General features: G+C 29.9%; 1 protein-coding gene across 2 annotated transcripts in view; it reads left to right on the top strand.

Moving 5' to 3' along the window:
• The first annotated feature begins 8 nt into the window (after positions 1-8).
• The window catches only part of LOC139528259 (serine/threonine-protein kinase unc-51-like), a 41,050-nt gene continuing 29,320 nt past the window's right edge, over positions 9-11,738 (top strand). Inside the window, exons 1-4 of one of the 2 annotated variants that reach the window (XM_071324147.1) lie at positions 9-556; positions 4,490-4,582; positions 4,956-5,006; positions 11,252-11,284. In XM_071324147.1, the coding sequence (XP_071180248.1) occupies positions 467-556; positions 4,490-4,582; positions 4,956-5,006; positions 11,252-11,284 (267 nt within the window). In that variant the 5' untranslated portion in view covers positions 9-466. The remainder of the gene's footprint in view (positions 557-4,489; positions 4,583-4,955; positions 5,007-11,251; positions 11,285-11,738) is intronic. The other variant, XM_071324149.1, reaches the window with a different exon arrangement.

The raw sequence follows: 11,738 nt of genomic DNA, 5'->3' as shown, positions 1-11,738 counted from the left end.
TTTCTTTAACGTGATATTTTCTATTTTAACACGTATCAGCAATCCTTATGCATGGACTATAATAATTTTGAATTCTGTATTCCTGGAAAAAATAACTCGAAACTTTGATCGTTACATACATTAACATTTCAAAATTTATGCTGGATTATTTATGTTAATTTATGATCGCGCAAAGGGATATGGATGTTCATTGGTCAAAACAAAACATAATCAGGTGTTCTTTTGACCTGTCAAACGAATGAAATAATTGATAAAGAAGAAACGAAACATATTTGGAACAAAAGAAGTAATCATACTACTTAGAAACGAAATGATTCTTCAAACTATTGTGTTAACATGACATTACATCGAAATCTCTCGTAAATATGGAAAATTGATGCGCCATCATTATGGCATCTGCATCCAGCTTCAAAATGAATGATGCTGATAAAAACTTCATTCATTGTAATTGAAACCCTACTGAAATATGGAGATAGTTGGTGATTACGAATACAACAGGAAAGATCTCATTGGGCATGGCGCTTTTGCTGTTGTCTTCAAAGGGAGAAACAGAAAGGTAACAATTTGTTTTATGAAAATACATCAAGACAAAGCAAGGATATTTTAATGTATTGATCTTGATATACATAGTCAGTTTATATATGCTATCACCCATTGCTTTGTTATGTACGTTATTGTTTACACAATATCCATAAAAAAATCCTTGAGTCTTATGTGAATTTTTATTTAAAAGCAAAAGCTACAATCAGTACAATGACAATTATTTAAAATACAGATTGCATCACCTGGTATCATGTTTAAAAATACATCCAAGTCCTCACCCTTTATTAACAAAAAAGGTGTAACATTTAATATGTATCCATTTATACATGAAGTTGTTTTAATAAAGATTTCAATCTGCACAAAGAAGCTGATTTAAGTTTAATATAAGTATTATTTGAATTTATTTCAAATCTATATGTACATGTAACAACTTGATTGATTTATGAAAGAAAAAAACAATAAATTGAATATCAAAAGTGGCAGACAGCAAAGAACCACATCCACTGAACACCTATCACGTTTGCTAATGGGACAGTCACATGTACAGTTGAATAGACATTCATAATTATTTGGACTAGGGTTAAACATGTTTGTCAACCCTCCCTCTAACCTACATGTAGGACCAGCTACTTGTACATGGACATGGTCACAGCAAATCATATAAGACCAACTGTTAATATCGTACAATATGTACAATGTATACCCCCCAATCATCATTTAATATGTGCAGTTCAGTTGGGCAAAAATTGGCTTTAAGTTTTGTTCAAATGTATTTGAGTTTACCTCAACCTAGTCCTTTGGGTAGCATATACGTGTAATAAAAAGTGGCATCTCTGATGGAATGTTGCTGGACACAATGAATATATTATTGTCTCACTTTCATGACTTCGTTACTTATAAATACATGTTACATGTACAAAATGTATAATAATATGCAGACACTCTGGTGTTTAATTATTTTCTTTCATTTAATCAGTAATAATAAATAATCCGACAGTACACAATTGCAACCATTTTCATTTCAATAGTTATGAATGTGATTACTTGGTACTTCAAATTTATGTTTTGATTCTGAATTCCTGTGATGTGAGATATTTTTATCTACATAGATATACATGTAGGAAGATGTGGTGTGAGTGCCAATGAGACAACTCTCCATCCAAATAACAATTTATAAAAGTAAACCATCTGCCTTTATATCCATTATCATGATTATAGGTCAATGTTATGTGAATGTACGGCCTTCAAAGTCTTGGCTCACACAGAACAACAAGCTATAACATGTATAACGGGCCCCAAAATTACTAGTGTAAAATCATTCAAACGGGAAACCCAACGGTCTAATCTATATAGAAAACGAGAAACATGTATAAATTACATAAACAAAAGACAACTACTGTCTACATCATGTACATGTACTGTACATCAAATTCCTGACTTAGGACAAGTGCAAACATTTGCAGCAGGATTAAAGGTTTTAATGGTACTAAACCTTCTCCCTTTTTCTGAATCAATAGCATAACATCACAGCATAGAAAAACATGATAAAATATCAATTGGAACGCTTAACTCAATCAAAAAACGTAAATTAATACATGCTTGTGTTGAATACTCAATGATTAGTTGTGATCATGTTTCTTATGATACAATTTTGTCGAAAAGCATTTTGTCGAAAAAGCGAGACATTCCATCTTCATCATTCACAAATACTCACTCTAGTTAAAGTTTTTAATAATTTAATTTCTTAAACTATCATGGATTCCTACCCAACATGGACAGAAGCTTGATTATGATCAGAAGATAGTATCCAGAAGTAAATTTGTAAAAAAAAATCATTTTTTTCCATATTATACTTATAAATGGACTTAATTTTTCTGCCAGGAAACATTACATTAACTCCATAAATACATGGTTAAAGTTTTAAAAATTTAAATAACTTTCTTAAACTATGTATCCTGAATTTGTCAAATTTGGATAGACACTTGTAGATGATCAAAAGCTACATGTAGTATTTAGAAGGAAATTTTGTTAAAATTTTGTACCTGTATTTTACTTATAAATGGACTTAGTTTTTTTTCCAGTTAACATTATACATATAGTCTGCAGTTAAAGATTGAAAACATTTATTAGATTCATAAACTATTCTGGATATTTACCAAACTTGGACAAAAGCTTCTTAATATAAAATCAAAAGAAATTATTGAAATAAATTTTTTATATAAAATTTCATCCTTTTAATCATAAAAGCTTGAAATTTGCTCATACTATCTATGGATGATGTACTTGTTATTATCAGTTAGCAAATAGTTAGTTTAAGTATCAGTGTGATAGTCATATTCAAATTTTAAGAAATACAAGGAAATTCTTTTCAATACCCTGAAATACCTGAAGAGATTTCTAGAACAGACGAAGGGAAATGAACATGATGAAATGTTTTACCAATTATTAAAGTGGACAGTTCAGTAATATTTTGTTTATATTTGGAAAATTGGTAATAAAACTGTTGTTCTATTGAAAATTTGCAATGTACATTTGTACATGCATGAAAAAGAAATGAACTTGCGAATATATATATATTGTGATGTTGTCTGAAATATTTTTAAATTCGATTTATTGACATTTTGATATTTGTTTTGATTATAAATTGATCATGTCGACATATAAACATTTTTAATATTTGACAAATCATTTCTGTTATATATATTGTTTCAATAATTTGTCATATTTTGACAATCAATAATGATACGAACAACGTCATTGAGTAATGTTTATCAACATTGAAATAAGGTCTAAGGATAGTCGATTTTAAATGTTTGTAAACATTTGAAAGAATGCACCGCATGACAACAGTAACTTGACCTGACCCAGTTTTAGGTTGGTTATTAAATAACATTTCCTACCTGTGTTTACATGTTATATAGGTAAATCATGTTATAATTTCTAAAAATAGAACAATCAGCTGGTGTTCACTAGCAGACCATTGAACCAGTAACACAATTCCATGTGTATTAGGTTGATCTGCTGTCACCATGAATTTACAAAAAAAACATCAACATTTTCATCTGAACAGTTGGTTCACATCATCTGTCTTCACTCTTTGTGAATTTTAATTGTCTCTTTTATTGTCGAATTAGAAGTTTTCTGGGTTATTTATGATTAATGTTTTAATTATTTTTACAAATTGAAACTTGGATGGAAAGTTAATGTCTCATTGGCACTCAAACCACATCTTCTTATATCTATAGATTAACATATCTAACATTGTATTTCAATGCAATACATGGAATATTGAGTTGAACTTTTTATAAATTCTTTGGAAGTACCTTCAGTTTATGTTTATGGCTGACAAATGACTGAGGCACTTCCTATTTTATTGTGTGATAATAAAAATGGGCTTATTATTAGTTTAGTTTAGTTAAACATATTTATTTACAGTGGATTGGGAAACAAGTTTTGCAACTTATAATAATCCCATTCCACTTTGCTGCCTTGTAGCGGCATTAGCCTGCTCTTTTTCAAAATCTACAATGGTGTCTTTGATGTGCAAGAGATGATGGCTCTCTCTCTTAACACAGGTCATCCATTTATCGTCCCCTTCGTACGGATTATCATCGTGTCCTCAAGACCATATTACTTTAGTCTCAACTTTGTCATATTTCTCTTGAAAATATATGTGTATTAGCTAGTTAAGGCTTTCATTTTTAACTCACCATTCATGATTGCCAAAATAGTTAGTTTCTAGACAAATTTGTTTTAAAGAACCATATTAATGATTTAAAAGTCATATTTAAAATTTTTGCAAACCATATATTGAACATCACATGTATCACATGTATCATTGTATCATTGTGTATAGGTGAGTTCAATGTCACGTCAAACCTTGATTCACAACAATACATGTAAATACTCACAATCAGTTCTGAATTTATATAATTATATTTTTCAGAGGCCTGATAATCCAGTTGCCATCAAAAGTATTACAAAGAAGAATCTGGCTAAATCACAGAACCTTCTAAGCAAGGAAATAAAAATACTCAAGGTGGGTTTTCTTTCTCTTCAAATCATTTATAATTATATATATGCCTGTCTTAGATATTTCTCTTGAATCATGTAAGTAACTCCTGATTTCCATGGACTTGGACAGATCAGTTATCAGCATTTATAACGTCCGTATCATGGCGTATGCATTGTACATGGAGTAAGTGAATCCATAATCTTAAAAGGCAAAAAACTTTTTATTATTATACTGTTTTAGTCTTCAATAAAAATTATATGCATTTAGATTTCATACATGTTCAAAATTTAGTTTCTGATAACCATGGTAATGTTGCTATGTATTATTTAAAAGTAGACATGTTTTGTCTGTATAATTGTAAAACTGGATTTAGTATTTGTATTTTCATCCATTACAGGAACTGTCAGACTTGCACCATGAAAATGTTGTAGCACTTCTCGACTGCAAGGTAAGTCTTTACATGATTCTTCCAGGTTTTATGCAGAGGGGGTATTAAGTTTTACCCTTGTCTGTCCGTACGTCCCAAAGTTGGTTTCTGTTCTTTAACTTTAGTTTACCACAACCAACCACAAAAAACAGATCAAGTTTGAATTTTGGTGGCATCACTTTAACCATTCTAGAGTTATGCCCCTTTACAATTTTTATACGACCGCAAAATTTGAAAAATTTTTCGTCGTATATTGCTATCACGTTGTCGTCGTCGTCGTCGTCGTCCGGCGTCCGAATACTTTTAGTTTTCGCACTCTAACTTTAGTAAAAGTGAATGGAAATCTATGAAATTTTAACACAAGGTTTATGACCACAAAAGGAAGGTTGGTATTGATTTTGGGAGTTTTGGTCCCAACATTTTAGGAATTAGGGGCCAAAAAGGGCCCAAATAAGCATTTTCTTGGTTTTCGCACTATAACTTTAGTTTAAGTTAATAGAAATCTATGAAATTTTGACACAAGGTTTATGACCACAAAAGAAAGGTTGGGATTGATTTTGGGAGTTTTGGTTCCAACAGTTTAGGAATTAGGGGCCAAAAAAGGGCCCAAATAAGCATTATTCTAGGTTTTCGCACAATAACTTTGGTTTAAGTAAATAGAAATCAATGAAATTTAAACACAATGTTTATGACCACAAAAGGAAGGTTGGTATTGATTTTGGGAGTTTTGGCCCTAACAGTTTAGGAATAAGGGGCCCAAAGGGTCCCAAATTGAACTTTGTGTGATTTCATCAAAAATTGAATAATTGGGGTTCTTTGATATGCCGAATCTAACTATGTATGTAGATTCTTAACTTTTGGTCCCGTTTTCAAATTGGTCTACATTAAGGTCCAAAGGGTCCAAAATTAAACTTAGTTTGATTTTAACAAAAATTGAATCCTTGGGGTTCTTTGATATGCTGAATTTAAAAATGTACTTAGATTTTTAATTATTGGCCTAGTTTTCAAGTTGGTCCAAATGGGGGTCTAAAATTAAACTTTGTTTGATTTCATCAAAAATTGAATAAATGGGTTCTTTGATATGCAAAATCTAACTGTGTATGTAGATTCTTGATTTTTGGTCCAGTTTTCAAATTGGTCTACATTAAGGTCCAAAGGGTCCAAAATTAAACTAAGTTTGATTTTAACAAAAATTAAATTCTTGGGCTTATTTGATATGCTTTATCTAAATATGTACTTTGATTTTTGATTATGGGCCCAGTTTTCAAGTTGGTCCAAATCAGGATTCCATATGAAATATTGTGCAATAGCAAGAAATTTTCAATTGCACAGTATTGCACAATAGCAAGAAATATCTAATTGCACAATATTGTGCAATAGCAATTAATTTTCAATTGGAGTTATCTTTCTTTGTATAGAATAGTAGTTGATAATATATGTTGGAAATTTGCCAGACATGACTATGATGTCATTTTCTATTTTTATTTGCCAATAACTTTATGTAAATGACTTCATTGGAAATTTGCCAATATAAAATGTTGCTGATGAAGCTTTTTTTCCTTATCTTATCTAAAATGTTTTTAGATAATGTATGTTGGACATTTGCCAGACATGACTATGATGTCATTTTCTATTTTTATTTGCCAATAACTTTATGTAAATAACTTCATTGGAAATTTGCCAATATAAAATGTTGCTGATGAAGTTTTTTTTATTGTTTTATACAATAAACAATGTATATTCACTTTTACTACCAACCAATCTTTACCATTCAGTGATAACAAGCACTTTATTTTACATTTTAATATTTTATGATGTATTTAAAAGCGTAGTTATTGTTGCAAACTCCATTAGAAATTTGAATTGATATCAGTTTTGGAAAAAGGGAAACGGGGATGTGAAAAAAAAGGGGGGGGGGTTAAATTTTTCTCATTTCAGATTTCATAAATAAAAAGAAAATTTCTTCAAACATGTTTTTGAGAGGATTAATATTCAACAGCATAGTGAATTGCTCAAAGGCAAAAAAAAACTTTTAAGTTCATTAGACCACATTCGTTCTGTGTCAGAAACCTATGCTGTGTCATGATCAACTATTTAATTTTAGATTTAAAAAGTTTGAAGAAGAAATCTTTAATTGATTTGTAAAATCTTGACATTTGTTTTGTGTAAAAAAAAACCATGTAATGTCAAAAATTTGATCACAATCCAAATTCAGAGCTGTATCACGCTTGAATGTTTTGTCCATACTTGCCCCAACTGTTCAGGGTTCGACCTCTGCGGTCGTATAAAGCTGCGCCCTGCGGAGCACCTGGTTTGACTTTAGTTTGCCTTTCTACATGTTATGGAACTTTAACACAATGCTTATTACCACAAAACACAGATCAAGTACAAATTTCGGTAGTGTCACTTTTACTGTTCTTCCGTTGTGTCTGTTTATAACTTTATATGATATGCAAGCGGGGCATCATCTGTGTCCCATGGACACATTCCCCATCAATTTCATATTTTATGCCCCCTCTACAAAATGTTATGTTATGTGGAAATTATGAACATTGATACATGTTCCTGTACAGCTATAAACATGGTGCCAAAAGGTCATAAAGCATGTAGTTGTAGGTCATCTCTATTTATAAATCTTCTCTATAATAGACATCAAAATTACATGTAAAATTATACAGACATTTTAAGTTTTTGGTGATTTTTGCATGGTAAACCTGAAATGACAATATGAATCATCTTATGAAATTGATACTTGATTGACAGATTAACACACCATTTCTATATTTGGATCATACTTTGCACAGTTTTACCTTATGTTTGATTTTAAGCATTGAAAGATCTTGTGATGTGTTACTTAGGTTAAAAACTTAAAATCCTTTTTTTTTCAATTTTTGTATTTTTCTTTATTTGATTTTTTTACTGTGGATTTTTCATTGTGTTAACCATGTTAATACAAAACATTAATTGTCCAGGTAGCGCTCAATTGCAAAATTATCTAAATAAATAATAAACTAGAGAGACCCCCTACTAGCCAGTCAACAATTAGGTTATTGAGTTAGAAACCCTAACTTCATTGGGGTTAGGGCATGACTTATTTTAACCAACAATAATTGTTGTTTTTCTTGTCAAAGGTCTATAGTGGCGTTAAACATCAACAATCGAAACATAATTTTCCATTGTATTATTATCTGGAGACTTCTGAAACACATGTATCATAAATTTCAAGTTATAGATAATCTGACCCCAATTAAAAGTCTTTAATTATATATTATTATAAAGGACAATAACATTTAATCTGCTTGATAAAAATAGGGTGTTATATTTTTTTCAATAGAGGAAATTACAACAAATTGTTGTAATAAACTGGTTTTTATCACCTCAATCCTAGGTCTTTGAAAAAAGTATAATTTCTTTAAAATTTTGCCCCTAGGTTCCATTCTATTGTCCACTACTGTTTATTGGTATATGCCACATTATCTGACATTACTGATTAGCCCTTTGTTTACATACAAACATTGAAATATTTAAATACAATACATGTATATTAACAAAGTTATATGACCTTAGACTAAGACATGTATTATTCCTCAAGGTCACAGACTATGTAATTAACAAGTGACAGATGGCTAGGTTATCAGTTTGATGATAAAATATTTAACAGCTAAAACAAACATGACAAAAGATGCAATGACAATTTTGTTTAGATTTCACAAAAATGAGAAACTTAAAGTAGTTATCAGTTATGTTGCTAATTTTTACACATTGATTGTTAAAAAATATATTTATTTCATGTATAATATTGTCATTTGTGTAGAATAATCCCACCAGAAAACCCTGAGAACAAGGATTAGTTTTCCAAATACATATTATATCAAAATAATGATAAAATTTCATTTACTTGTAAACATATGATTGTAGACTATTTCCAAGAAAAATTTTGTCCTTTAAATGTCAGACATAATATTAAATGCAGCTAATCTATATTTTCTAGGAATTTGATCAATGATTTTGTATAAAAACTTTGAAAGTGATGGAGATTTTTTTTAAAGCAGAAAGTTACATAGTGGGAACAGACTTAAAATAAAAGATTCACACATGAACAATAAAGTAGAAAAAAGAGTTAAAAACTGTCAAGGTTAAAAGGATGAATCGTGAAAATAAATATTTAAGTCGATCTTGAAGCTTCAATAATCCGTGTTTAAATTTGAACTATTATGACTGTGTTGCCTCATGCTGAGTTATTAAACTTTGTGTTCCATCAGATAAGGTTTAATTAGAGATGTTTAAAAACTAGTTTATTTCCACCAGTATTTTTAGTCTTTGATGTTTGTGTATTGATAGGTAAATTGATGGAAATATTCAATTTTGGTTCTGGAAAATAATTAAAAATAATGATCGTTTCTGTTTAATGTAATGGATGTCCTTTAATATTATTATTATTATTTGAAATTCTTTGATAACTCTAACGTGAGGGTACCCAAATTGCACCTATTTTGACAGTTTTTTCACCTACGTTTTTTTATGATAAAGACAATAATGTCCATTCTGTGTTTATTTTGTAGCCGTATCCTTCTTTATTATATAGGTATACCAATTCGATTTTTAATCCATATGGAATCATAGAAAAAATGGTCTAAACTGACCTCCCAACCATCAATGATTCTGAAATGTGGAGTACCCAAATTGCATCTATGCTTAAATTCACATCGTCAAAAGTCGAATAACAGAGCTTTTGTTTAATTTCTTCAAATATTTTGAACAATTTGATATAAGTCCATGCTTATTCTTCATTTTTTTTTTTAAATGGGTACTTGTAACATATTGTATTTGATCATTTTAAAAAGATGAAGTTTTGATAACGTCGCCATGCGACGTTTCAGTACATTTTTTCTTCTTCAGTAAACACTTCATCTATTGATAAATACTGTGAACGTTTTGTGAATATCTAAATATTTTCACCTATGTTGAAAGATGTGCAGAGTATCAAATCATAAAAATACAAATTGTGTAGTCTCTAGGAAATCTTGTAAGATGTCCGCTGCTATATTTGCTAAATAGGTGCAATTTGGGTACTCTGTGCAATTTGGGTACCGTTACGTTATACAGTCATGACAGTGCTGATAGTTAAAAAAAATGTAAACAGCCTAGAGTAAAATAGATAAAAAAACATGAATCAAAATAGTATGTATAAACAAATGATGTACATGTTAGTGTAGAAAATAACTAGTACAGGTACACCAGTTTGTAATGGTTTAAACATGAGTGGGACATACAGTCATCACATGATACAATGTACCAAAAGAATCTAGACAGGTACAAATGTAGAGCACTCATTTAAATAACTTCTTAGTGGGTCATATGGTCCTTGAGGTCATCAAGGTCAAATACTTGTAAATTTATTCAAGTTTTATTATGTAACTAGTAAATACAAGTGATTATCTTGATATCAGTGTATTTGTTAATTGTATGTTTTCAGTAAAAAAGTAAATCGTTAATGACGTATATTATGTTAATCCATACTCACAAATAGGATTAGAAAGACGTAAAGATTGTAAATAAATTGTTCCTTTTAGTATGATGATGTAAAAAGGATAAAATTAATGCCATTGGGGTCTATTAAATACATGCCCTTTGGTGTACAGTTTATGTATTTTACTTATTGCTTAGGAATTGTTGATCTGTGAGTGGAAGCATGGTTTATTTTAGTATTATTGCAATGTAGCCTTTAGTGATAAAAATAATTGATTAATTAATCAATCAATTTCAATATACATGTACATCCTGAAATATACTTCTTTGATCTAAGTGCCTGTTACTGCCTGCTTTACTTCATAAAATAATCCTTATTATATTGATCCTGTAAAACATTAAGCAATAACATGCAATTTATAATTTTGTTATGTATGGAAATAGAACTATTTGGTAAAGAGATTTTCTCCAAATTGAATTTGACTATTGGTTTATTTTGTTGTATCTAGTAGGACCTAGTTCTATCTTTTTATCTTAATGGAATTGAAAAAGAGATAAGTGTATGAATGTGGGTTACAAAATACCCCTATGGTAAAGGAACTGTGCTTTTATTGCTGTTCTTCATCTCGGATTCACAATTAATGAAGTCTTAAATTGTTTATACTAAATGGAAGGACCAAATATCTTGGAAACCTTTGTTTGAATGGGGGAAAATGGGTATTGGTAATACAACTAAATAGTACATGTATGTTATATATATATTCTATTTACATATTAACTTCATTTTTCTTGTTCAGGAAACTACAAATCATGTCTACTTGGTCATGGAGGTAAGATAAATAATCTTGTTGAATTAGAGCTAATTTCCTAATGCATGTAGATCAATACTTTGGTTAGCTTGCTTGCTTTGTTTGTATATTATACAATTGTAATTGGGATAATGTCTAATCAAATTTAAATATATATAAAAGTTTAACTATCATGACTATGCATATATTGTTTGAAGATGTCAACCTTATTTACAAAGCTTGTCAGTTAACATGTTAACAAAAAAGCAAGCACAACACCAAAGTTTTACTCTACAGGCAATAGGAAATTGGCTATAAATCTTGTTTATGAAACAGAAAAGAAACATAGGAAGCCAGACATTCCTACATGATGAATATTACATAAGAGTTGTAATTTGATATTGTTATTGTGAAGATAGCTTTCTGTTGTTGTGTGAAGAATACATAAACATGTTCAAATTGGTTTTCTAAAACAGGTTTGTGAAGATTGAGAAAC

The sequence above is a fragment of the Mytilus edulis genome, chromosome 6 (assembly GCF_963676685.1).
Source record: "Mytilus edulis chromosome 6, xbMytEdul2.2, whole genome shotgun sequence".
Classification (NCBI taxonomy): Eukaryota; Metazoa; Mollusca; class Bivalvia; order Mytilida; family Mytilidae; genus Mytilus; species Mytilus edulis.
This window is presented reverse-complemented; position numbering and strand designations above follow the sequence as displayed.